The 27,968-nt window shown below is 44.6% G+C and overlaps 1 protein-coding gene and 1 non-coding gene across 2 annotated transcripts; both read left to right on the forward strand.

Annotated features, from left to right (window-relative positions):
- Positions 1–292: 292 nt before the first annotated feature.
- On the forward strand, positions 293–364 carry TRNAC-GCA (transfer RNA cysteine (anticodon GCA)). The gene has a single exon. It is a non-coding gene; the product is annotated as a tRNA-Cys (tRNA).
- Positions 365–4,969: 4,605 nt separating this feature from the next.
- Positions 4,970–27,898, forward strand: CWC25 (CWC25 spliceosome associated protein homolog). The gene is made up of 10 exons (XM_037140626.2): positions 4,970–5,145; positions 7,207–7,379; positions 12,901–13,137; positions 15,809–15,878; positions 17,344–17,471; positions 18,119–18,182; positions 19,070–19,251; positions 19,635–19,733; positions 25,753–25,914; positions 26,422–27,898. Exons 1-10 carry the CDS (start codon positions 5,128–5,130, stop codon positions 26,534–26,536), a joined length of 1,248 nt encoding a protein of 415 aa, XP_036996521.1. The 5' UTR covers positions 4,970–5,127; the 3' UTR covers positions 26,537–27,898.
- The last annotated feature ends 70 nt before the right edge of the window (positions 27,899–27,968 follow it).

Consider the following 27,968-nt stretch of genomic DNA (forward strand, 5'->3'; position numbering starts at 1 on the left):
TGGTATCTGAGGGGCTTTTCTAACCCAAGGATTCGGACACAGTAATATTGTGCCTGTGGACGCTTTTCTCTGCCAGTGCTGTGTCAGTGTCCCTTACAGCTAGTTTCCAGGCTGTTTATTTAAAGTGCCCCAACCCAGTGTATTAGTGGCCAGGAGAAAAGCCAAAGCAGATGATGGATACAAAAGAAGGTGGGGCTTTAAAACACAAAGCTTGCCAGGACTTGAGTGTGGGTGGAACCTCATTATATTGAGTCACCACAAGTGGACAAGGAGGACACACAGGATGGGTGCAGGGGGTATAGCTCAGGGGTAGAGCATTTGACTGCAGATCAAGAGGTCCCTGGTTCAAATCCGGGTGCCCCCTCCCCATTATTTTTCTCTTCCATTACAAGGACTATAAACACCTCAGCTTCCAGCCATAAAGTTACTAAAGATAAAGAACTCTCATCTCAGTGCCCTTAAATACTACTAGCTCCTTTCACATTCCAAATGACCAGTTAGGAGAGACCCCTGGAGAATCTGCTGGGATTCGATTAAGACATACTGTGTCACCCCAATAAATTTAAAAAAAACAAACAGTCCCCTAGGAAGTTCTAAATCTTAAGATTAAGTCTGAGTTGTGAACACAAATTGAGCAATCTGACGTATGATATTAAAGTTAAGGGCATTCATACAACACGCATTTTTGAGAGCTTAGTACATGAAAGGCTATCGTGAATTAAAAGATGACAGTGTGTCCCTGTCAGGGAACTTTTCAGTCCAGAGGAAGCTGACACCATCACACACAGCTGTCAGAGGAAAAGCTTTTGTTTGTACCTCAAAAGAGAGATCTCTTTTGAAAATAGCCACTTTTTCTAGACATAATTTCAAATCGGACCTTTTCAATTTGAAGGGATAGATCTGCCTGGACCGAAGAGGACTAATAACCTGTTGCTTGTGTCGCTGCATAGTCCTCTCTCTCCAGGGTTAGGGGCCCGTTCGTCCTGGTTCTAGGAATGGAACAGATATCCACTCTGGCCACCTTAAGCAGAAGAGCGGTCTCCTGGAGAGCCGGGACTCACAGAGTTGATGGGAAGCTGGAGAACCTAACTCAGAAAGCGATGCACCGAGGGGCCGCTGCGCAGGCGCATCCAGCGCAGGTCTTGACCCTGGAAGTGTCCGCTCTGGGTGCCACCACCCCTGGGCTCCCATCGCTACACTATGAATATTGTTCCAGTGGCACCTGCATCTTAGGACAATTTCTTGAGTGGTTTCATCTGATTGACTGAGCTGCGGTCTGACGCGTCTGCTGATTTATGCCAGATAGCATAAGGTACTTGGTGAGAAAGCGTTGCTCACCAAGTTTGACAGCACAAGGTACTCCTCAGAACTGGAGGAGTGTTTGAGTGCAAAAACGAATATATTACAACACTTTTTGCTCTCCAAAGCAACCACTAAGGAAGGAGCATGATCATTTATTGGTTTCCAGTTCTAGTGGTCAAGGATTTGCAGTCTTACACCCCTATATTTCCCGTTTGCTAAAGTTTTCCCACTAAATCATGTTCACATTTGTGATTACTATTTACTATTTATGATTAAGTTAATCTATATGTACTATGACAGTATTTCCTTCCATGAAATCTTTTTCTTGAAGACAATTACCTTATTTTTTATTTATGTTTTTCCTTTCAACTGTTGATAATTATTTGCAAATTCTGCAACAGCCTCACAGTACAATTACTCACCTGGTCCAAACCTGTCAAACTAATTTTTCCAAAGCAGTCTTCTAACACCTTCATTCTTCTGCTTCAGGACGTTCAAGCCTGCCATCAGCTGGTGCCTTGGGAATTCCTGTTCCTTCTCCATTGTGTTGGATTCTCTCCATTTCTTGGACTTTGTCCTGCTTTTTCTTGGTTTCCTTTATATGGTGGAAAATAACCCCCAGGGGCTTCCTGAGAAAGAACATAGGGGAGGTAAAATGTTTAAGTACTTGCATGTCTGAAAATATCTTTGTTTTCCCTGAACGTTTGAGAAATAGTCTAGGAAAAGAATTCTTGAAAAGTTTTTTCAAAGGTTTTCAAATCTACATGGTTTTCTAAAGATTTTCTTGATAAACTTGGTGTTATCCTTATGCCCGTATGTGACCTGTTTCTCTCTGAAAAATCAGGATTTTCTTGATGTTCCAAAGTTCTTCAATGATGCAATGATGTACTTGGTGATTCCATTCCTTTCCATTTAGAGATTCTTAAGTGTTATTCATTTCAAATCTCCATCATTTGGGGCCTATCTCTTGAGCTGGAATTCCTTAGGAGTGACCACTTTGGTGTCCTTGCTCTCTCTTTACAATGGCCAGGAAAGAATTTTCACATTCTTGTATTCATTCATTCATTCCATGAATTTTCACATTCATTCATTCATTTCTTCATCGTAGCCACAATGCAAAATGCCTACATGCTAGGCATACACTGGGTGCTCCTTATAGAACGGCAGTTGTTGGCTGAACAGTAGACATAATTCTACCCACACACACATTTGATCACATGAAAGCTGCATTCAGTTTCCTGCCCTGTTTGTGGTGTCTCTGTTTTGACAGACACTTTCCAGGACAATATTGAAACTGCCTTTAACACGCTTAACCACTTAAAACAATTTGGACCTATTCCAGCAGTAAAATCTTGCTTCATACTTAAGTCTCAATCTCAAATCTAATGGTTTCCTACAGAATCAGTGAATCTTTTCTGTCTTCTGGTGGCTTTGGATCCAGTTCTACCTGGCATTGCTGAGGAAGGTTCAGGAAGGTCAGCTGAAACTCTTGCAAGTTATCTAGTCCTAGTTGACTACTGTAGTGTGGAAGAGGGACTTTCTAATTTCCCTTCCTTTTGTCCTCACAGGAGCCTGGCTTCAATACTCAGAAGGTAAGAATGCATCACAAAAGAACCAGGAGTGCCTCGAACAGGCTGGTGGCTGTCAGAACTTGGTGGAGTATTTCAACACAAGGCAGCTAGCTAGTCTCTGCTTTCAGTTCAGTGTTTTCTCTCCCAGAAATTTCCTTCTCTAAGAAATTACTTAAACCAGCCCTGGCTGGTGTAGCTCAGTGGAATGAGCATGTGCCTACAAAACAAAGGATCACAGTTTGATTCCCAGTCAGGGCACATGCCTGGGTTGCAGGCCAGTTCCCAGCAATGGACACATGAGAGGCAACCATACATTGATACTTCTCTCTCCTTCCCTTCTCATCTAAAGATAAATTTAAAAATCTTTAAAAAAAGAAATTACTTAAACCCAATTGATATTATATTTGAAATGCTTTCATTTTCCTTTGCCACTTAATTATTTAAATAGATGAAGACCATGCCACACTCCAGTGCTGTACTGTGGCTTCATATTTTGTTCCTCACTTTGCCCCAAGTGTGGAATGGGTACTACAGGGAAATTCGGTTTGACATCAGCTAGCAAACAGATCACACACACACCAAAACACTGAGCTGCAGAGTGAAAAAATTATCCCCTTTTCGATCCTGAATAACTTGAGGGAGAAGTTTTATTGGGGTGTCAGCTCTCTAACATTTCTGAATTCTTTTTTAAATAAAAAAATATATAGCTAGTGTTTAATGATATTCAATTTGACTTTCCATTCATGTCAAGTGATACTGATTTTCTTTGAAGTAAAACTTTACTGATATAATTCACATTCGATGAGGGAGAGGCCCAAAGTGGTGGTAATAGGGGAAGAAAAAGTTGGACTCGGGGAGTATGGATAGGGGAGAGAATGAGTCCAGTTTTAGCATCTTCCAGATATTTCACTGAAAATGCCTAATAGGCAGGCTTAACCCTGGAGCTTAAAAGAGATACGATTGAAGATAATGAATTTGGAATTCATCAGCATATGTATAACTGAAAGCTCTGTGAGTAGATGAGGTCTTCCAGGAAGAGCACTGTGTGAAAAGTCCTAAAACAGAACCTAAGATGCTTGATAATGAAGAAAAAAACATGCTTCCTGAGAAGGGTCTAGAGAAGAAAAGGAAAATCTGGAGACTGGTGTGGAGAGTCAAGTGAAAGTGTTCCCATGAGCGGCGGTGGTCCTCAACACCGAAGGCTCAGGGTGATCAAGACGAGGATGAATGGGTCACTTAAATACGGGGCGGGGTGGGGTTACTAAAGATCATGGGAAGAACAGTTGAGTGAAGGGGAGAGATTAAGCAGATGAAGTGGAGGCATCTCGTCTCCTGAGTGGAGACAACTCGTTTCAAGTTTGGAACGGAGAGCAGAGCGTCAGCAGCTGGTGGGGGAAAGATGAGCCTTTAAAAATTTTTTTAAAAGGATCAATCGAATGTATCTAAAATGCTGACGACAAAGAGCAAATACTGAGATACAGGATACAGGAGGAAGTCGAGAAATATCAGAAGTGAGGGGTGGGATCCAGAGTGGAAGAACCGCCAGCGGTAGACAGGAGGAGGGATGCCTCTTCCATCGCTAATTAAGGGAAAGGAAAAGGTGAAGTTGGCAGATTTCAAAGGTTTGGTGCTGAGCAGCCAATGGAATTCCGGGTCGATTGTTTCCACATCTCCGTAAAGTAGGTTTGACTTAACGGATTTGGCGCTACGACGTTTGAGAAGAATGAGGGTTTCAGAAGCCGTTTGGAAAACCGGGGTGTGGTGCCGTGTGTCCAGGCAAGGAGGCCAAAGCTGGTCCAAGAGGGGGCCTCGCGAGGAGTGGCGGAGTCCAGCCTGGAGGGGGACGCTGTGGGCGCGCTGCCATGGCAACCGAACCGCTGGCCCAGGCCCATCAGCACTGTAACTGACCAGAGCTGCGGCGCTTAAACAAATCTTTCGGGACACCAGGTGTGATGCCAACGCCAAGGGTCCTAGACCAGACTACAACACGCCGCAACCTAAACGCATCAAATTGCGAAACTAAATGGGAAGCTGCTGCGACGCAGCGCCAGAGTATAACGTCATCGCCCTGCGACTCGATCGTGATCAAAGGACGCTCTCCCGGAAGTGGGCTCTAGATCCGGCATTGACTGTGGCAGCCGGTGGACCCCTAGAATAGGTTTGGGTTAGTCGCACCTCAACTATTTCTCTACGATCTCTCTCGATCCTTCCTGACTCTTCCAGGTCAACTTAGTGAGGAAACGTCTCCACCGTCATGGGAGGCGGAGACCTGGTAAGTGAGGGAGGCCTTGGCTGAGGAGGACTGAGACGGCTGCGGCTGGGGACGGAAATCGGTGAGGGTAGGAGTGGGTAATCTTGTCAACGAAGCCTTGCTGTTGAGGGGAGGGGACAGATCGCTAACGCCACGGAGGGATTGAGGGGAAACTTGGGAAGGCGTGCCAGGTGTATTGCCAAGGGTGACAGGTGTTGTTTGTGGGCTTTATGGCGGGGGTCATTCCGGCTGGAAATTCTAGGAAAGCCCAGGGGGCGGGGGTTGGAACCATGGGGCGGAAAGGAGGACGGGCCACGTGGGCATTATTTTGTATGTCTTGTCTTGGGACACAAAGCCATTACTCAGGAGTTCCGAGCGATGTCCAGTGCTGTAGTAGGCGTGGCTTGTGCCCCCATTTCCCCCCCCGCCCAGCCATGTCCTGGAATCCAATTGAAACCTGAAGGGGACCCTCTTCCGTTTCTTCTTCAGTGCAGCATCCTGATCTGTAGTGTCAGAACTTTCTTCTGAATTTGTAGCACTTAATATAAGTTAAGTGGCAATTTCTCTTAAACGGTATGGTTCATATTTAGGGGGCTAGGGTCGCAATAAGGCAGTGACCCACAAGGGTATGGTGCAAGATCAAAAACATGCTACCCTCTTGAAAGGGTAGCTAACTGAATCAGCAAATAGATTAATTCAGTCACCTGTCCAGTAGCTGTATTAGAGTTTGTCAGATAGTTGATGATTAGTATAAATTCCAGTACTCCATCCGGTTTCCTCGAATTTAGTGTATTCTTCAGATAGCTCCATTTAGCGACAGGAAACCTCTAATCCAGGTTTCCCACTCTTCGTGCTATTGACATTTTGGGCTGGATAAGTCTTTGTTGTGTGTGTGGTTCTCTGCATCATAGGATGTTTACCAGCATCTCTGGCCTCCAGCAACTAGTACCACCTTCTCCCCGAGTTGTGACAACCAAAAATGTCTCCAGACATTGCCAGTGTTCCCTGGGGAGCAAAGTCGCCCACGTTAAAAGGGGGAGGGGGACTGTAGAAAAAGTTTGGCAGGCAGTGGAGGGGTGAGGAGGAAGGAAGGAAGGGCAAGAAGGCAGAGAGAAAAGGAAGAATCAGCCTCACTGATTGAATACCTCCCACATGCCAGGTACCTTGTGTACATTTTCTTGTTTAGACTTATTAACCAGTCTCCTGGTCTCCAGTCTTGTTCCTCTCCAGTCCTGCTACTCATGCCTCTCACTTGCATGTGACTGTTCAGTATTTCCTGCTGTCAACTGACTAAATCCAATACCTTAACATGGTTTGTCAGGCCCTTAGTCTTTTCTTTCTTAGCTGGCTTCATCTTGAGCCTCCTGTCCATCAGCTTACACTCTGCCTCCAACCACCACAGTGAATTATCTGTGCTCTGTTCTTTCTCACCACTGGGCTTTCACCCATGGTGTGTGCTGTTCCTTCTGTTTAGAAATCTTAACCTTTTCTTCCCCTTTTTCTACATTACTGGGCTAATGTGTAATTGTTCTTTCATGTCACTTCCTCCAGGAAACCTTCCCCGATTCAGGGAAGCTGAACCAGAGTAGTGGCTCTTGGAGAGGATGGGGAGGAGAAATTCCTGGGAAGGAAGGTTGAAAGAGGTACTAGGTGGGATCGTAAACTGCAAGTGTAAGGCGGACCAAGTGAATTGAAGGAAGAAAAGGTCGTGTTCATAGGATTGAAAGTTGCTTTTCAGAGTCTGTGCCTTTCCATCTCCCCGCCCCCATTCCTCCTGTATTGTCATCACCAACCCTCACCTGACCAGTGGAAGTCAGACTCATACACATTTCGGGTTAAAAGTGTTTGAAGGGAATTTAGGAAGGAAGAGCCTTGTATATCCTGAAGCTTGAAGTGCTTGAACAAAACCCCTTGGTGTGTGAGAGAATATTGGATGTCAGCCATGGCATTGTTAACGTTGCCTTGCCCTTACACAGGCCTGCCATGGCCCGATTAGGGTGCAGAGGGGTGGGTGAGGCAGGGCCTGTTACCTGCGTACCGCCCACACTCCCTGAATAAAACCATTCCTGTGCATTACCACAGAATCTGAAGAAGAGCTGGCACCCGCAGACGCTCCGCAATGTGGAGAAGGTGTGGAAGGCTGAGCAGAAGCATGAGGCCGAGCGGAAGAAGATTGAGGAGCTCCAGCGGGAGCTGCGGGAGGAGAGGGCCCGGGAGGAGATGCAGCGCTATGCGGAGGATGTTGGCGCTGTCAAGTAAGCCAGGAGCTGAGGGCGGTGTGGGCAGTTTGCCCTGGGGGTGTCCAGGTGTGTAGGGAATTGCAGGACTGGCCTGCAGGTGCATCCTCCGGTTGTTGCACGACAGCTGGTTTAGAAAACGGGTTTCGAGTCAGACCAACCTGGGTTCTGAGGCTGGCCTGGCATGTCCTAGCCTAGCCTCTGAGGCTGGCCTGGCATGTCCTAGCCTAGCCCGTAACTTGGGGCACGTTTGGGAGCTGGGGTTACCTCAGGAGACCCAAGAGAGTGACAGTTCCCAGTTTCTAAGGTGTGTTGAAGATCAAAGGAGATAACAAGTAAAGGGCTTAGTGTAGACCAAGCTCATGGTAGATGCTTAGCAAATAACCATGGCTGGGGGGGGATTGCCACTCCCTGCCTCTCTGTATGGGTCAGGGCCTGTTCCTGCTTTTGTTTGTGTGTTGCAGGCTCATTTTAAGGAGGTGGGTGGTGTCTCTGTCATTAAAGGCTGTGTGCCTGTGGGCAGTCCGACTCGATTTTACCCTCCTTGTTTTCTCTTGTATAGTATAGGGCAGGAGTGGCAGAAAATAATCACCCTACCCATCGTGCAGAAGGAGGTGGGAGTGTGTTCTGAGAAGAATAAAAAACAAAAGCTATGCACTGCATTCCTAAAGTCAGACCTGAATAAAAGCTTCAGGGAGACTAAAATGGAGTAATCTGCTATCATTTATGTCCTCAAGGGCAAGTCTCCGGGGTGATGTACAGCCCGTGTCCTCCGTTGGATGTGTGGGGCTTCCCCTTAATAGTTTCATGACGAGAGTTGTGTGACATTCGAGGTTGGGTGTGTGCATGTGAGACCCATTTTCAGTTCATGGACGTGGCCATGGAACTTGGGCAGGATGACAGTTACATTTTTTTCAGAATAACAGATTGGGGAGAATGCCATTCTGACTTATGTATGAAATTTGAAATGTTTCAAAATAAATGGAGTTTAAGAATTTACAAATATATTTAGGGCCCTGGCTGGGTTGGCTCAATGGGTTGAGCGCTGGCCTATCAACCAAAAGGTCTCGGTTTGGTTCCCAGTCGGGGCACATGCTTGGGTGGTGGGCCAGGGCCCCAGGTGGGGGCGTGTGAAAAGTGTGTTTCTCTCCCTCTCTCTCTCTTTCCCTTATCTCTAAAAAAATAAATAAAATCCTTAAATATATATATAATATATAATAATTATATTATATTATATTATATATATTAAATGTATATATTAAATATATATAATATATATTAAGGGGATTAATATGTAAAATGAGATAAGAGAATGAAAGTTTATGTTTTTTTTCCCCAGATACACATTATTTTACTCTATATACTTTATGTAAATTGTATACTTTACATTATAATATAATATAAATGAATGTCAGACATTCTATTAGTTCCTGGTCAGCTTATAAAGTGAACACACACTGTTGTACTTGAAGTTTCCAATCTTGTGAACCCTTGATTTTAAAGCAGATATCAACATTAGAAGGATTGCCCTTTAGTCATAAAAGTTCACTTTTCCGGTAACCAAAGGTAAAAGAATTATTTTGAAATGTTTATTTAACAAAGCATTGCACATCATGCGCCTGATGTATCAGAAATTTGGGCTCGCAGAGCCTAATTAATGAGGTTGGAGTATATAGAATACAGCCGCAGAGCTGGGGGGAAACAGCAGCCCTGTTCTGACCCTTGTGCCTGCTTGTCTGTTGCAAGTGGGAAGGTGATTTTATATTCTTTTGATATTCTGTGCTCCCTCGCATATCCTCCAATGTGATAAAACACAAAGGTCAGCATGTAGATCCTTTTCTTCATCCTTACTGGCAGATGTATGTAGATGGTCTGCTTGTCCATCTAGACGGGATCATTTTCTGCATAGTGTCAGGCCTTTCGTTTACCCTGTAAAAGACCAACAAAAACCTTTTACTATCTAAAAATTCACTTCCATTGTGCAGATAATCTTTCCCGTGTTTGAAATGCATCTCTCAGGACAAAGGAAAACCTTAGTAGCATACCTTTTATTCAGGATCTCCAGGTCCCTTTTTGCAATAGTGAGCATTGCTTTAATGTTTACTGATGATGTTAGAATACTGTGTTTTCTAGACAGCAGTCTATACCAGTGTTTCTCAACCCTTGCACTTCAGAGTGTTCTTGGGAGATGAAATAAAATGGGAGTGATTCCCTCCCAAGCAGATTCCCTAAGAACAGCAGGGAGTGCGTGGATCACGGCATCTGTATACATTAAGAGCTCGTGGGGTGGTCCTAATGGGTGGCCTTGATTGAGAACTTGGTCCATATCCTTATGATAGGAACGACAAAAATCTATAGATTGTTTTTATATAGCGTTTACTCTCAATTATATTTTCATTTAAAAGGTAGAGTAACAATGAGAGAGAGCAGTTACTAGCTCTATTTTAGACGTGAGGATATGGCCATGCACAGAAGTAGTTGGCACACTTACTAGCTGGGTAATGGTGGGACCAGGACAAGTCCTGTGGTCCCACAGGACAACTGTACAGCATGTTTCTTACCGGAGGGCTGAGTAGGACTGATGCTAGTTGAACCCTTTTAAGACCAAATAGAGCCATGAAAACATCACTGATATAGTAGAAGTGTCTGTCTTAGGTTTTCATATCCTTTCTTCTGTATTCGATCCAGTTGCCCTTTCCCACAAACGTTTTGCTTCTTAGCTTACAGCTTCCTGGTCCTCCCCTCTCTCCGTACCTGCATCTCTTCTTTTTCCTGCATTTACATAGCGTCAACTGGTCACACCCTCCGTTGCCTATCGCTCTTCTCCCTTTCTTCTCTCTTCCTCTAAGAGCTCCTTCATTCCTCTGGCACCAGTTGTTTACTTCATGCTGTTGACTCCAGCATTTATCCCACCCGCCCTCCTGTGTCTCTGTGTGTTTGGCTGCCTACCAGGCAGTTCTGCGTTGAGTGTTGTAGAGACACCTCAGCACATGCTTAGCTCTCATCAGCAACATTTGGTACTTTATCAACCCATACGCCTCATCCAGTAACCTGTGAGCATCTCAATTGCCTGAACGTTTTTCATCCTTCTGGCCTTACTCATCTCTCTGGCACATAGGAAGTATACCGAGTAAATGTTTACAAGTGGATACAAAGTTTAAAAATGAATAAGTGAGGCCCTGGCTGGTGTAGCTCAGTGGATTGAGCGCAGGCCGAACCAGAGTATCGTGGTTCAATTCCCAGTCAGGGCACATGCCTGGGTTGCAGGCCAGTTCCCAGCAGGGGGACGCATGAGAGGCAACCATACATTGATGTTTCTCTCCCACTCTTTCTCCTTCCCTTCCCCTCTCTCGAAAAATAAATAAATAAAATTAAAAAAAATGAATAAGTGAATATTTATTCCCAGCTTTCCTATCACTAGTGTCAGGTATGCATACGCATGATCTCTTCATTGTCTTTTTTTTAATACTTTATTTATTCATTCATGCATTTATTTATTTTTAGAAAGAGTGGAGGGGGTGACCCTCAACCAACTGACTCTCTGCAGTTAGGGCACAAACCAATCCTTTTAATAGAGAAAAATATCCAAAGTGTTATGATCTGATGTTATTGGCTTATTCTTTTTTAAATATATTTTTATTTATTTATGTTTAGAGAGAGAGGAAGGGAAAGAGAAAGAGTGGGAGAGAAACATCAATGTGTGGTTGCCTCTCATGTGTCCCCCAGTGGGGACCTGGCCTGCAACCCAGGCATGTGCCCCAACTGGGAATCAAACCAGCGACTCTTTGCTTCACAGGCCCGTGCTCAATCCACTGAGCTACACCAGCCAGGGCTGGTTTATTCTTTATAAAACTTTTTTTTTTTAATTGATCAATTTGAGAGAAAGAGAGGAAGGGGGAATGAGAGAGAAACATCAGTTTGTTGCTCCAATTATTTATACATTTGTTGGTTGCTTCTTGTATGTGTTCTGAGCAGGGGTTCGGTCCCGCAACCTCACAGTGGGATGACTTCTGACCAGTTGAGCTGCTGGGCCAGGGCTTGTTTTGGTTATTCTCATTAAAAATGTCTGGAGCCCTGGCTGGTGTAGCTCAGTGGATTGAGCACGGGCCTGTGAAGCAAAGGGTTGCCAGTTCAATTCCCAGTCAGAGCACATGCCTGGGTTGCAGGCCAGGTCCCCAGAGGGGCAACCACACATTGATGTTTCCCACTCTTTCTCCTTCCCTTCCCTCTAAAAAAATAAATAAAATGTGGCTGATGTGGCTCAGTTGGTTGCGCATTGTCCTCAGAGCGAATGGTCACCCATTCCATTTCCGGTCAGGGCACATGCCTGTCCCTGGTCGGGGTATGTACCAGAGGCAACTGATCAATGTTTCTCTCACAGCGATGTTTCTCTCCCTCTCTTTTTTCCTCCCTCTCTTTTTCCCTCTCTTTCTCTGTAAAAATAAATAAATAAAGTTAAAAAGAAGAAAATGTCCGAAGATGTAACCAGGAAGACATTCTTTATGCTTACAGTTGTTACATATTCTCAAAAATAAATAAACTAAATAAAAAGTCATATTCAGAAAACATTTAGTTTAATGTTACAGATAATACTGTTTTTGTTTTTTTAAGATTTTATTTATTAATTTATCTTTAGAGGGGAAGGGAAGGAGAGAGGGAGAGAAACATCAGTGTACAGTTGCCTTTCGTGGGTTCCCTGCTGGGAACTGGCCTGCAGGGAACCAGCCTGCAACCCTGTCATGTGCCCTGACTGGGAATTGAACCGCGACTGTCTGGTTCGCAGGTCCACACTCAATCCACTGAGCTACACCAGCCAGGGCTCACAGATAATACTGTTTTCATAAAAACACTTTGCTGCTTGCAGTATGGGTGTGGTACTGGCTGGTTCAGCACATGCTCTCGTGAACTCAGCATGCCTGCATTGGCTATTGTGTGAGGGTCCGGATTTCTCACCATTTTTTCCTGGCAGAACCACAGGGAAATAGGTGTTTGGCACGATACTGTGACATAATTTGGCCCTCCTCTTTCGTCTTGAAAGTGTAGATTTCTTATTAGGTTATTTCTGGCCTTTTTTCATGATCTCCTCCAGTGTAGTATAACCTGTTGTAGCAGTATGAAAATAAGCGCCGAAACACACCCCCATCACGCCTGCGTATGTGGTCACTGAAGTTGTCCTTGGTAACGAGGTGATCCAGAGTACGCTTATTGTTTCAGATTGTCCTCAAAACAAAAGGGTAATATAAAGACTTAGTAGAGGAGACGTGGGAAGCCCCGAGCAAAGGTCTGCCCCAGGTTGAGGAACGCTGTTTTCCCCCCAAAATTGTGCTGAGTGGTGACAATGGTCTCCCTGCACATGGTAAGCTGCGTGCTGGCAAGCACCACTTCCCGTGTGCTGTGTGCAGTGCTGTGTTGAGCCCATGCCAGGTGCCTGTAGAATGAGCCCTGCTCTGACCAGCTGTGGTTCTCCCTCCCTTGTGTTCAGGTTTTGTGTGTGGGTTTGCAGGAGTCACCATTTTCTTCTCTTGTTTTCTTGAACTAGGAAAAAAGAAGAAAAATTGGACTGGATGTACCAGGGTCCCGGTGGGATGGTGAACCGGGATGAGTACTTGCTGGGGCGCCCCATTGACAAATACGTTTTTGAGAAGATGGAGGAGAAGGAGGCAGGCTGTTCTTCTGAGACAGGACTCCTCCCGGGCTCTATCTTTGCCCCATCGGGTGCCAATTCCCTTCTCGACATGGCCAGCAAGATCCGGGAGGACCCGCTCTTCATCATCAGGTACTGATGACGGTCTGGGAAGCAGGTTTTGTTACAAAGGTGCTTCGTAGAGCTGCCACATAGCCTCTCACTTCGCGGTTGGTTTCCTCTTAGCTTTTGTCTGTCACGTGACAGGATTTGTCCATTTGGGCTTCACAATGTTGGGAAGAAGGCTCCATTAAAGGTGTGTGGTTTAGGCCATTCCAGAAGATACTGGCAAGTGGACTGGCCCAGCCCAGACCAGACCAGACCAGATTTATGTATTTACTGTTGACTCTTAAGCAAAAATAGGAGGTAGAAGCAAGGTGAGAAAGGCTAGCAGCTTCTTGGAAATTTGGGGATATGTATAGAGTTGGGTAGGTGGGTAAACAGGTCTTCTTTCTCTGCCCCTCCTCCTTTTTTTGCAGCAGAACCCTTTAGAAAGATAATTTAGAATCTCACTTGAAACCCTAATATTTAACAGATCAATTGTAGCTGCATTTCGGGTGCTCAATGAGATCATGCTGTACATATTATTTTGGGGTGGCGGGCATTAATTTGCAATATTTTATTTCAAGTATATAAGGTTGAACATTGAAAAATGTTTATATTTTTCTGAAAATTCTTTTAAAGTTACTTATATATTGGAGATACTGCATATGTATTTGTAAAGGTGTTATATAGTATATGTATGTGCAGATATTTTCTCCTGCTTTGTAAATTTCTTAATTAGTTAATTGTGGTAAGATATATTTAACAGAGTTTACCGTCGTAACTGTTTTTAAGTCTGCATTCAGTGCTATTAAGTACATTCCCATTCTTGTGCGACCATCCCCTCCATCCATCTCCAGAACTTTTCATCATCCCAAATTGAAGTCCTATAATCATTAAATAGTAGCTCCTCATTCCCTCCCGCCCCCAGACCCTGGCAACCGCAATTCTATGTTCTTTTTCTTTTTTGACTTACTGAGTTTTAGGGAGATGGAGGGAGCGGGAGAGATGGGGACAGGGACAGAGGCATCAACCTGTCGTTCAACTTCTTTAGGCTTTTGTTTGTTGGCCCTCGTATGTGCCCTGATTGGGAATCAAATCCGCAGCCTTGGCTTATTGGGGTGATGCTCTGACCAGCTGAGCTGCCTGGCCAGGGTTTGCAATTCTACTTTCCACCTCTAGGAATTTAACTACTTCCATTACCTCGTGTAAGTGGAATGATATGGTAATTGCCCTGTTGTGACTGGCTTATTTCTCACAGCACAGTATCTTCAAGCTTCACCCTTGTTTAGCATGTGTCAGAATATCACTTTAAAAAAACTTGTAGGGAAATACACATAACACAAAATTTACCATCTTGCCCTGAACGAGTGTAGCTCAGTTGGTTGGGTGTTATCCTGCGAAGTGAAAGGTCATTGGTTCTATTCCTGGTCAGGGTACATGGCCTGGGTTGCAGGCTAGGTCCCCAGTTGGGGACATGCAGGCAGCAACTGATGGATGTTTTTCTTGCACACGTAAATGTTTCTTTCCCCTTTCCTTCCCCTCTCTCTAAAAATAGATAATTAAAATCTTTTAAAAAGTTACTGTCTTAGTGATTTTAAGTGTACAGCTCAGTTGTGTTATGTGTGTCCATACTGTTGTGCAGCCAGTCTCTGGAAGTTCTTTATCTTTCGGACTGGAACTCTCCACGCTACACTCTGTCTCTTCTTCCTCTCAGCCCGGAACCACCATTCTGCTCTCTGTTTCTATGCGTTTGACTACTGTAGGAACTTCATATAAGTGAAATCATACAGTTTGTGTCTTTTTGTGACTAGTTCATTTCACTTAGCAAAGTGTCTTCAAGGCTCATTCATGTTGTAGCCTGTGTCAGAATTTCCTTCCTATTCTAGGCCGAACAATATTTCACACTGTATATGTTGCTTATTCATATTCATAAGTCCATGGATGGACTTATTTCTACCTTTTGGCTATGGTGAATAATGCTGTTATGAACACTGGTATACTAATGTTGTGTCTTACAAACTACTTTTTTTCACCTAATCTTGTGTATGGGACATCTTTCTATGCCACCAACTATGCTTCTATAACATCATTTTTATGTCTATATTTATGTATATTCCATAATTTATTAATACTTTCTTGTTGGAGCCCTAACTTGTTTCCAAATTTTAATATGAACACCTTCATAAGTGAACTTCCTTCTTTCCTTAAGTAACAAATTTGCGAGACCAAAGAGTATGTGCAGGCCATGGTAAGTGTTGTCGGATTGTCCTCCAGGAAGGTTGACCCATTTACCCACCTGTGATCAGTGTATGAGAATACAGCTTCTTGGGAGAGGAATGCATTCTCTCGATTTCCCAGGCGGTTATTACGCTAAGCAATGGATGTTGATTGGAAAGTTACAACCATCTGGTTACATAGCAACCGACTGGCACACAGTGTGACACGCACTTATTTGCTTGACCTTGAGTGTGAAGCCTCACACACTGAACTCTCTTGCACGACAGGGAACCAGTGCGGTTCCCCACCACGGTCAGTCCCTTGTGCAGATTTGGGGGAGGTTTCTGGGTTCTGCACCGTCGCATAGGCTTTACCACGGGGCCTGTCTCCATGAGTTTTGATAAAAGATTGTTATATAGAATTGTGGAGAGTAGAACAAGTGACTTAGTCTCCCTTCTAAAAGAATTCGTTATGACTTTTATAATTTTCTCTCTTTCTTTAGGAAGAAGGAGGAAGAGAAAAAAAGAGAGGTATTAAACAATCCTGTGAAAATGAAGAAAATCAAGGAATTGGTAAGTAGTGCCTCGTACGAGCACCAGGAGTGCCTTTCAGCTACTTAGTGTGAGCACTTCTCTCTGTCTCCTCGTACCTTATCAGAGGAAAACAGTGGCTTAAAAAAAGTTTCCCCTGACCGGTGTGGCTCCGTTAGTTGGGCGTCATCCCACAGACCGAAAGGTCACCAGTTTGATTCCCCAGGGGCACCTGTGGGAGGTAACCGATTTGATGTTTCTGTCCTTCTCTTTGTCCGTCCCTTGCCCTCCCTCTAAAAAGTAAAAAATAAAAATTAAAAAAAAAATTTTAAATTGACTTGAGAGAGAGGAAGGGGAAGAGAGAGGAAGAACATCGATTTGTTATTCCACTTATGAATTCATTGGTTATGGTTTTTTTTTTAAAGATTTTATTTATTTATCTTTAGAGGGGAAGGGAAGGAGAGAGGAGAGAAATATCAATGTATGGTTGCCTCTCATGCGTCCCCTGCTGGGAACTGGCCTGCAACCCAGGCATGTGCCCTGACTGGGAATTGAACCACAATCGTGTGGTTCGCAGGCCCGTGCTCAATCCACTGAGCTACGCCAGCCAGGGCGGTTATAGTTTGTTTTTTAAAAGATTTTATTTATTTATTTTTAGACAGAGGAAGGGAGGGGGAAAGAGAGAGATAAACATCAATGTGTGGCTGCCTCTTGCACTGGGGAACCTGGTCTGCAACCCAGGCACGTGCCCTGACTGGGAGTCAACCAGCGACCCTTTGATTCACAGGCCAGCACTCAATCCACTGAGCCACACCAGCCAGGGCTGGTTGATTCTTGTATGTGGCCTGACCTGGGATTGAACCCTGTAACCTTGGGGTATTTTGGAACAACATTCTAACTGAGGTACTTCTCTGGGACTAAAAAGTTTTGTCTTTTTGAGACCTTTTCCCGGTGATTTTATGCAGTCTTAATTTATTGGGCTTCATTAATATTGATTTCCTCTATTTATGTCTTTTGGTTGGGAAAGTACCACGTGATGTCATTTTCCAGAAAGTGAGGGGTATGGGGTATGTCCGGGGAAAGCATGGGCAGACAGCGTGTTCAGGAGACCAGGCGGTAGAGCCTCTAAGGCCCGTTGAACATTCACATGACATGTGATTGTGTCTGGGATCAGCTGGTAAGGAGAATTTAAAGATTGGTCTTATCGTCCCCAGTTACTTTTAATGGAGCTGGACTTCTTTTGACATGAACACCGCTAGGCAGTGGCTCCGGGGACTGTTTAAAAGCATGAATTCCTGTCCCCTCCTGCCAGAGATTCTGTTCGCTTGTCTGGGGGGCATTTGAGCACATCCAGGGTTAAGACCTTGTGCCTGTTGACAGGGAAGCTCCTGGCCCTCTGTAGATCCAGAGACCTGGAGTCAGGCAGTTTGTGTATAACCCAGTCCCCTCTGAAGGACCGGCAGGGGCCTCAGTAATCTGGTGTGTTTATGTTCTGGGCATTTTCCAGTTGCAAATGAGTCTGGAAAAAAAGGAGAAGAAGAAAAAGAAGGAGAAGAAAAAGAAGCACAAGAAACATAAGCACAGAAGCTCAAGCAGCGATCGCTGCAGCAGCGAGGAAGAGCGCAGCTCGGGGAGGTGAGTGTGTGGAGGCAGACCTCACTCATCATTGATGCATCTACTCATTCATTCCACAGACACCAGCTGAACGCCTACTCCACGCCAGGAACTGCCAGATACTGGGGTTTCGGTGTGAATTCCTGCACTGGCCCTCTGCCCACAGATCTTGTCATCTAGCACACGAGTTCCTTTGGAGATTTTGGCATGACCCCACAGCCCTAGAGGTCTTTGGTCAGACATCCTGGATGTGATTTCCACCCCAGCTTGTGATTCCACCAAGACAGAAGCGAGTTTTATGTAGGCTTTTAATTTTTTTTTTTAATGCATTAATGAGCCCATCTGGGCCCATTCTGTATGTCTTCTCTGTAGTCAGCATTGTCACTGCTGACTCACTCTTAGTCCCTGGAATGGCAGTATGAGGCAAGAGAAGAATGTGTGCAGGCATTAGGGCTGAAAAGCTGGGCCCACGATTTTCCACAGGAAAAAACATGACTGTGCTGATGCATCTTCCAGCAGAGACGGTCCAAGTAGAGAGACGTATTCCTGAGAAATAGCTGGGAGGTGGGGGAGTTCACCATCGAAACAGGGAGCACATTTGAGCACAAGAGATTGAAACTGGACCCTGATGCATTTTCTTTCTCACCAACTGTATTTTACTCTCTTAGATCTCAAAAGAAGATAGCAAAGTCTTCCTCTGTTTTGTCCAAGGTTCCTGGGTATGGCCTACAGGTAAGAATGTGGGCTTCTCAAAGGGAACGGGACTGTCGAATGTGCCAACTTGACAGTGTTTTTGGAGAGAGAGCATTTTTAGCAGCCAGTCGGACGTCATGCGGGAAGAAGAGAGGCTGAGCACCCGAGAGCGGGGCTGCTGGGGACAGGCCCATTCCTTCTCTCTGAGCTCAGGGCTTGCAGAGCAGAGAGGCTAAACCACCAGTGGAGCATTTAGGCATTCTGTCCATCCCTCTGCACATAATTTACATGAAAGGCACACGTTTTAAGTGCACAGGTTGATGACTTTTGACAAACGTACATCCCTTTGGATTCCTTCTTTTCCCTAAGAATATTCAACCTTAGGTCCTATCTCCCAAGCTCTGCCTCTCACTTCCCCTTAGGTTGCAGTAAAGAGCTGAGTCAGTTTAGGTGGTTGGGTGGACACATTCCTTTCTCTTTTTCTTTTGAAGATTTATTCCTTTATCTATCTATCTATCTATCTATCTATCTATCTATCTATCTATCTATCTATCTATCTATCTGGGTTGTGGGGGGAGGAAGGAGAAAGACAGGGAGAGATACATTAATGTGTGGCTGCCTCTCACATGCCCCCTACTGGGGACCTGGTCTGCCACCCAGGCATGTGCCCTGACTGGGAATTGAACCGCAACCCTTTGGTTTGCAGGCACTCAGTCCACTGAGCCACACCATCCAGAGCAGCAAATTCTTTTAAAGAATTCCAAAGATAACTTTTCTAAGCTTTTACGGTTCTCTGTGAAGGGGTTGGTTTACTCAGTTGCCTCCTTATGGAACCTCGATGCTCATTCATTCTTTTGTTTCATTGTATTTTCTGAGCTGCTGGCTTTTTCTATGAGCAGCTGTGCTTCTTCTCCTTGATGTTACAGGTCAGGGACTCACACCACAGCCAGGGTCCTCTGACGGCCGAGCCAAAGGGAGCGCATGGGTGGAAGAGTCACTGCAGGTCCAGAAGTTCCTCCCCCTCACCTCCCAGACATGCCAGCAGGAAGAGTGCCAGAGAAGCAGGGTCCCGGGACAGGAGGTCACGGTCCCCAAGGCCAGGCAAACTGTGAGTCTGGGAATTCACTGTGGAATCACCTGTGCTGGGGGGGGGGCCTGGTCACAATAGGCGGTTTGCTTTTGGAGATATCTGTTCGTTAATTTTTCTGAATGTCTTTGCTTTGTTACTCCCTTTACATCATTTTCCCCACCTCAATGTAAAGCTCAGCCCCCTAGAACTACATATTTATGTATTTGGAATCTCTAGAGCGAGTTTAATATAAAACCTTATGTGCCTTTATGCCTTTGTTTTTCTTCCACTTCTGCCCTCTCTTCTCTTCGGTTTGGGTTATGATACTAAAAGTTAGCTTTTCTTCTGTCGTTTGAGCAGCATGATAAAAGCCCTTGTATTGAAAATGCTTTTCTCTTCTCTCCCCTCCGTGTCTGTTACAGGCACAACTCTAAGGTAAACAGGAGAGAGAGAGGCCGAACTAAGAGCCCGTCACCTAAAAAAGAGGTCTACCAGAGGCGGCACGCACCTGGGTACACCAGGTGAGTCACGAGGCCCGTAGATCAATTTCAGAGCCTGCGGGCCTGAGTCGAGGAGGGGTTGAAACCAGGGCAGGTGGACCTTTTTGCCTCAACAAACTTTTAAAATTATTCGTGTCAACTTTTAATGGTCTGTCTCACCTCCTCACCGTCCGTGGGAGACACACTGAAAGGACAAATTAATGGACCCTCTCTTGACATCTGTAAGCACATTAATTCTCAGAGAGATTTCCATGGAGAAGCTTTTCTTGAGAGAGTGTTTATTTCTTTTTTTTTAAATTTTTATTTATTTATTTTTTGAGAGAGGGGAAGGGAAGGAGAAAGAGTAGGAGAGAAATATCAATGTATGGTTACCTTTCATGCGTCCCCTGCTGGGAACTGGCCTGCAACCCAGGCATGTGCCCTGACTGGGAATCGAACCGCGATACTCTGGTTCGCAGGCCCGCGCTCAATCCACTGAGCTACGCCAGCCAGGTCGAGTGTTTATTTCTTGAGACATCAGCTGGAAGGGGAACAGGGTACTCTCCTTGAAGGCAGACCCCCTAAGGTGGACTCTGTGTTTGAGCTGGGAGAGGAGTGGGCCAGACAGCACAGGGGTGTGGCCCTGGACCAGAGGCTGTGCCCAGGGGAGGTCCTCCCTCTGGGCCCCAGTTGTTCTCAGTGGGAGTTCAGATGAGCAACTTTGCCCAGGTCCTCTTACTGCCCCAGCAAATTGGCCACACGTTAGATTCTCCTGGGCAGCTTAAAAAAAGAATTCCAGTTCCCGCCTATGCCCCAGCCCCGTGACGTCATAATCTCGGTGGGGAGGGCGGCCGGCCCAGACATCAGTGTTTCTAAAGCTCATTGGTGGTTCTGATGTGCAGCCAACGCTGAGAACCCCTAAGACTCTAACAGGGGTGTCCCACCTTTTGGCGTCTGTGCCATACTGGAAGAACTGTCTTGAGCCACACGTTAAATGTACCATGACATGTAATCACAGAAAAATCTCATAATGGTTTAAGTGGATATACGATTTTGTGCTGGGCCGCAGTCACAGCCGTCCTGAGCTGCATGTGGCCTGCGGTTGGGCCTTCCCAAAACAGGTTGGACGCCCTGCCTAATGACAGGTTGTATTTCACTTGTTAGAGGAGAGGGGGCCCCACGGGCCCTTTTGGTTCCCAGGCTGGTACTCAATCCACTGAGCTACTCCAGCCAGGGCACTAAGATCCCTTTTAACTATTAATTGCCTGATTCTCTAAGTTTCCCGGGAACAGAAACTTTTTTTTAAAATTTTATATTAAACATGAGTTCTAGTTAATTTTTTTAAAAATAAGATTTTATTTATTTACTTTCAGAGAGAGAGGAAGGGAGGGAGAAAGAGAGGAAGAGAAACAGCTTGTGGTGGCCTCTCTCGTGGCCCCTACTGGGGACCTGGCCCACAACCCAGGCGTGTGCCCTGACTGGGCATCCAACCGGTGACCCTTTGGTTTGAAGCCCAAGCTGAATCCACTGAGCTACACCAGCCAGGGCAAAACCCAGAAACCTTAATGCACAGATCTTCTGATATCCCTTTGTTTTGGTTTGGTGTTCCAGGAAGTTGAGGTTGTTTTATGAAGCTATAATGATGCTAATTAAGACAGAAAGAGAAAAATTATGGCTGTAAAACCGTTCTTAGGGCTATTTAATCATCGTTTCTCAGATTGAGAGACACTGGATAGTTTCATAAGGACCTGAGGGTTCTGTGAGAATTTAAAACTTTTTCTGTTTTCTTTTGTATGTATGTTTTAATTGGTGATCTGAAACAACTTTCTTACCAGCTGAAAAGATGAAACCTTTCTTCTGTGGTGTGATTCTCAATTTAAAGCGGTCTTGTATATAGACTAATAAAAATTTTTGGGGGGTCTTGTGGGATTTCTGTTTAATTTATATTAGTTTGCATTGCTTTCAGTGCTTTCTAAATTTCTTACAGGCAACACAAAACTTTTTTTAAATACTAGCAAAAGTTTATTTAGAAAGTCACAGAGGTAGAAAAGGTGAGCCAACTGGGCTGCGTGGGCTCAGGAAACAAGTTCCAGAGGCAAAAGAAGGGCCCTTGGAGCTTAGGAGAAAGAGAGGTGGAGAGAACATGCCCGGGGGGAGGAGAAGAAGAAAGGCCCATGTGAGAAAGAAAGAGAGACAGACAGACATCGAGACATTGGGACATCAAGACATTAATTTATTGTTACAATTACTTATGCATTCACTGGTTGATTCTTGGATGTGCCCTGACTGGGGATTGTACCTGCAACTTTGATGGATTGGGACAACACTCTAACCAACTGAACTACCTGGCCGGGCCAACACAACACTTTTACAGTATTAAAAAAAAAAGCCCTTGCTGGTGTAGCTCAGTGGATTGAGTACCAGCCTATGAACCAAAGGCTCGCTGGTTCGGTTCCCAGTCAAGGCACATGCCTGGGTGTGGGCCAGGTCCCCAGTAGGGGGTGTGCAAGAGGCAACTACACATGAATATTTCTCTCCCTCTCTTTTTCCCTCCTATCCCCTCTCTCTAAAAATAAATAAATAAAACCTTAAAAAAAAGTATGCTCAAAACAAATTAAAAAAAACCAACACCATAAGGCACACCCCAGAAGTGGCTAAAATGCCTTCTTTTGGGCTTATAAATTGCCCAGAACAAAAGTGGCAATAGGAAATAGAAAATGGAGTTATCATTGTTGTATTAATTACTATTATGGAGGCACTATTTCTTAAATTGTTTTCATCAGTAATACAGACATTTTTTAAAAGATTTTACTTATTTATCTTTAGAGGGAAAGGGAAGGAGAGAGGAAGAGAAACATCAATGTGTGGTTGCCACTCATGTGTCCCCTGCTGGGAACTGGCCTGCAACCCAGGCATGTGCCCTGACTGGGAATCGAACCATGATTCTCTGGTTCGAAGGCCTGCACTCAATCCACTGAGCTACACCAGCCAGGGCCAGACATTTTTTTTTTAAGTCAAAGAGTCTTAAAATAAAACTTCACCTAACCTCACTCCCACTCACGCTGCCCAGCGGCTGCTACCTCCAGCTTTTTGAGCGTTTTCTTTGGCAGCGCTCTTATTTCTAAAAATATACATACTTGGCTCTCTTTCCCCAAACCGCACCCCCAGGAGCACACCCATGCCTTCCTTCCCTCTCGGGGCTGCATCTCCTAAACTTTAAGGGGTCGCATCCGTCACTGTGGCTTTTACTTCTCACCGAGTCCACACAGCCCCGCGTGGCTCACTGGCTTAGACCGTTTCTGGAGAGTAAAGCGGCCCCGCGTAGGCTGTCCCTGTGGCTTCTTCTGTCTTTAGTCCTTATTTCACTGGTGCCAGCTTTAATTTAAAAAAGAAAAAATATATATGCGTACATTGTGGCCTCTCAACTCATCAGTTTTAGATATTAGGTATTTTCTTCCTGTTGGGGTAGATAAGCTCTTCTACACCCGCAGTCCCACGGGTTTTCTCTCCCCATCTTCCCATTATAGTTATATCACAATTTCTGGTTTAATCAGTACGTGGATTCATGTTACTATATTATATATTGTTCATCGAGACTTCTCTTTCTATTTTTTATTTTAAGATTTTATTTATTTTTGGAGAGAGGAGAATAATAATGTGTGGCCTGCATGGCCCCTATTGGGGGCCTGGCCCGCAACTCAGGCATTTGCTCTGGTTGGGAATCGAACTGGCAACCCATTGGTTCATAGCCCATGCTCAGTCCACTGAGCTACACCAGCCAGGGCTCATTGATACTTTTTATTGCCAAGCAGAATAATAAGGATATGTTTCCTTTCTTTACATTTTTTTCTAGGGTCAGTATTTACCTCTTTCAATCTGACCCACGGCTTTTAGTCTGGGAAATTTTCTGGTATTATTTCTTAACTTTTTTATTCTTAGAAATTAGGGAGATGGTTCGTGTCCTGATGTTCCTTTAAAAAACCCTCCTGAAAATGAGAAAAATCCTTTCTCATTTCAGTGATGTAATATCTTTCATTTGTTATCTCGGATTTTTCAATTGCAGATTTTTAAGAAGTCGTGTGCTTTATCTTTCTCTCTTTTCCTTTTGCATATGTCTATTTTTCGGATTAGAGCCTTTCCTGAAATGCTTGGTGATAATTTCACCATCGGTGCATATTTCAGAGCGAGGTACTAAAAAGCTGATATCACTCTATTATGTATGGGCAGGTTTTGTCTAGGTTTGAACTGTTTTTCAGCTGGTGACACTCAGATATCCATATCTTTGGTTCTCTTGTCAGGAACCATTAAATTTCCCCAGAGGAAACATTCTCTGATTGTCTGACCAGTGGCTTTAGGTCTGGCTGCTGGCATTCTGGAAGACGGGGCTAGAGCCCCAGTGTTGAGTATGTAAACTGATGTTTTGTCCCTTTTTTGCCCTGGTGGCCCTGCCAGCTTCCTTTGCTGTACCTGCTGCCTCTGCACCTTCTGGTCTCCTGTCTGTTGGTTTAGTTCTCCAGATACTGGTGAAGGAGTCTCCCTCAGGACGGTCTTCTGTAGGCCTTTGGTAGAGCAGTCATGTGCTTCCCCAAGTGAGGCGGAGGACCAGCAGTGTCTTAATTGCCTCTTACACAGGCTTGAAGTTGGTTCTTTTGTTTTCAGCCCTGTGCCTTGCTGCCGTCCCCCAAAGCACATGAGGCCGGTGGTCTCTGAGCCTTTCCCAGATTTTACTTCTGATCAGTATTGGGCACTTGGGGTTCCATTTCCGCCAGTTTGTTAAAGCATTTACTACCCTCTCATCTACTCTGTCTTCCAACAGTTTGTTGGCATCTCTTCTCCAGTGTTCTCTCCTTTCCTCATTGTCTTTGTGGTTTTATATATTTTATTTAGGGGGGTTTTTGAAAGGGAGTGTACCATTTCACTGTACATAAATTAATGTCTAGTTTTAGTATCTTAAGTTTGTTTCTGAAAACTGGGCTCTCAGTCCCCTCCCTTATGAGACTTTGTTGTTGTTGTTTTAATTTAAAAAAAAAAGATGTTATTTATTTTAGACAGGGGAAGGGAGGAAGAAAGAGAGGGAGAGAAACATCAATGTGTGGTTGCCTCTTGTGCACCCCCTACTGGGGCCCTGACCTGGCCTGCAACCCAGGCATGTGCCCTGACTGGGAATTGAACCAGCAAGCCTTTGGTTCACAGGCTGGAGTTCAGTCCACTGAGCCACACCAGCTAGGGCACTAGCAAGACTTTGGTAATATTTTTTGCTTTTAAAAGGGGATCTACACATCACACCCATTTGAGAAGCAATGGATTTGGGTGTCTGACATTGTTAAATAGTGGTTGCGCTGGTTCATCACCTATTCTTCTTGCCCAAACTGCATTTGCAGAGAGTGCTGGGAAAGAAGACCCTCCTGTTCCTTTGTGAGGTTAAGTTCTTCAGGCATCTGGCTTCTAGCGTACTAATCCCATGAATTTCTAGGCATCTCCAGTGGGTAGATGGTAGATGTCAGTAGTCACATGGATAACTTAGTCCTCTGTTCTTCTATAACGGGTGTCAAACTCATTTTCACTGGGGCCACATCAGCCCCACCATTGCCTGCAAAGGGCTGAATGTAACTGTAGGACTGTGTAAATGTAACTACTCCTTAACAGTTAAGCGAGAGCTCAGCACTGCCATTGGGTAGAAACAAGGTGCCGGGCCGAATAAAACAAGGTGGAGGGCTGGTCGGCCCTTGGGCCTTGTGTTTGCCACCTGTGTTCTGTAAGTTGTTGAGCAATCGATTGGAATATTTTGTATTTAATATTTCAGAATAATCACTCCAGAGCTTATTGAATGAGGGTGTGGAATACTTCACTAAATTTTTGAAACTTGGATGAAACCATTTGATCAGGATGTTAGGAAGGAAGGAAACGCACGTCGAGTTGGACAGTTGGTTGGGCGTGTCTGTGGGAAGAGCAGTGAGCTGGAGGACCTGGGGTCCTACCTGATTTCTCTTTTCCCTGAGGTGGTTCCCTTTTTTTGCTGGGAGAGAAGTAGACCTGACAGGATGATTTTTGTGTTCAAAAGAAAGCTCTCATCAGAAGAACTCGAGCGAAAACGGCAAGAGATGATGGAAAACGCCAAGTGGCGGGAAGAAGAGAGACTGAACATCCTTAAGAAGCACGCTAAGGATGACGAACGAGAGCGGCGGCTGGAGAAGCTGGACTCTCGGGATGGGAAGTTTATCCAGTGAGTGCACCTACATCCTGCCTGACCGCTTTCACAGTTATGGTCCCCAAGGATGCAGTTGGGCGGCTGGTTCCTTCATTGCTTCTGTTTCAAACACTGTTCATTCCCGTGTTTCTGTGTCTGTGCGGAGAGAACATGGAGCTCAGCCTCCAGCTCATCTTTGGTACTCCTCCCAGCTTCTGGTCAGAGAGTAGAATGTCTTTGATTTGAGGGGAGGAGAAGGGAATTGATATTTTCATTGAATCTCATTGGCCTTCCTTTTAAATAAGGATTCATGGCTCAGGGAGTGTTTTTCCAATGAGGCTTTGTCTATTTTCGAAAAAAGATAAAATTTCCCTTTGGAACTGGTTTAAAAAATTGAGTTCCAGATGGAGTCCCTTGAAAGTCATCTTTGTGGGCTTAAAAGAGCTTGTTTCTTCCTTGTGGCCAGCAACCTGTTTCTTCTCACTTTGCTGGATGACCGGTTGACACGTGTATCACTTATATTTGTCTGTCTTCTCTCTCCAGCCGCATGAAGCTAGAGAGTGCGTCTACCTCCTCCCTGGAGGATCGGGTGAAGCGGAATATCTACTCTCTACAGAGAACCTCAGTAGCTCTGGAGAAGAACTTTATGAAAAGATGAAAACCATTCTCTCTCACTGATTTTCTGGAATTTTCCAGGGAAGCTGCTGACCCCTTAAACATTCTCTTTATAAGAGTTAAGAGTTCAGGTGACTTCTTCCACAGACGTCAAACGACCACTGTTCAAAGTGACTTTCCTCCACTGATTCCTGAAATAGCTATACCTTTGAGAACTAGTGTGATTAGCTTTATGGGACCCTCAGCAACTTTGGCTGGGTGCAGAGTGGATTTTGACTTTTTGTAGGGTGGGTACCAGACCGTCTAAGTGCGAGCACTCCTACTGTGAAAGGCTGCTCCCTTGTGGTCTCGATTCTTCTTATGCCACTTCCCTCCCACCTGTGTGAACACACCTATCCCTCCACCTCAGTATATACGAGACCTTTTAGAAACTTCCCTCTCCAGAGTCACTAAAATAGATCGTGTTTAATGAACATTTGTTTGATTGTGTGACAATGTGACAATGATGTCAGGTTAGGGCAGAGCCAAGGGAGTGACAAACGAATCTAGAAGGGGAAACTATTTAAGAATCCCTAAATGAACTGTTGACCCATTGGATTGTCTTTCAAACTGTAAAAGTATAGTGAGTATAGGTACAAATGGTCATTTTTACATGCTTTTTAAAAAAAGTTAGCTTTGTGAGACTATCTTGTGTGGTAAGTGACTTTAATGGAACCATATTGTATCCTGTTACGGAGTTATACAGTAAGGTAGGTCAGCTCTTTTTTTCCTCTCTGCAAATCGGGGTAGTTCAGGAGGGGCCTGGGATCACTGATAGGATCTGAGGTGTCTGTCCTTTTACACTGGTTAGAGTCTTGATGTGGGAAGTGCAGTGATAAAGTCAGATGATTTTATGAGTCAGGACCCAGTTGCCTGTGTGCTCCCTGGCTCTTAAAATAAAATGGAAGCTGTTGATATCATAGCTTCCCTTTTATCAGGTAGTAATCTTATTACAATAATTCTCCATTTTCTGGATTTGTTTGTTACTGTTTTTTAGTCAGTTATTAAAAAACCTAAAAACTTATGGGACCAGGCTCCTGTCTTCACTCCTTTACCTTCTCTGTTCTTTTACCACAAGCCCTCATTTGACTCCTGAACTCTTCTTAGGCATTCTTGACCCACACATTAGCAGAGCTCATTGCTTTTCTTCTAATTCCTAATTTTGCTTAAAATGCAGTTGGATTTTTTTTGAGTGCTTATGATGCCAGACACTGTAATATTTAAAACTCACTCTTTCCCCAGAGACAAAGTAGCCTACACTTGTTACTCATTTGATCACCTCATCCTGTTCCCCTACACTAGGGTTAATTATGTATTTTATATTACTTGGTAATAAAGGATACATTTATTTTTGTAACTGTCTAAAGAGCGACCATGTGCTGAGAACCAAATTTACAGATTTCCACAAAGAACACTATGCCATCATTTGGGTTAAA

This window comes from Artibeus jamaicensis, unplaced genomic scaffold (assembly GCF_021234435.1).
Source record: "Artibeus jamaicensis isolate MK-2021 breed Jamaican fruit bat unplaced genomic scaffold, CSHL_Jam_final contig_1998, whole genome shotgun sequence".
NCBI lineage: Eukaryota > Metazoa > Chordata > Mammalia > Chiroptera > Phyllostomidae > Artibeus > Artibeus jamaicensis.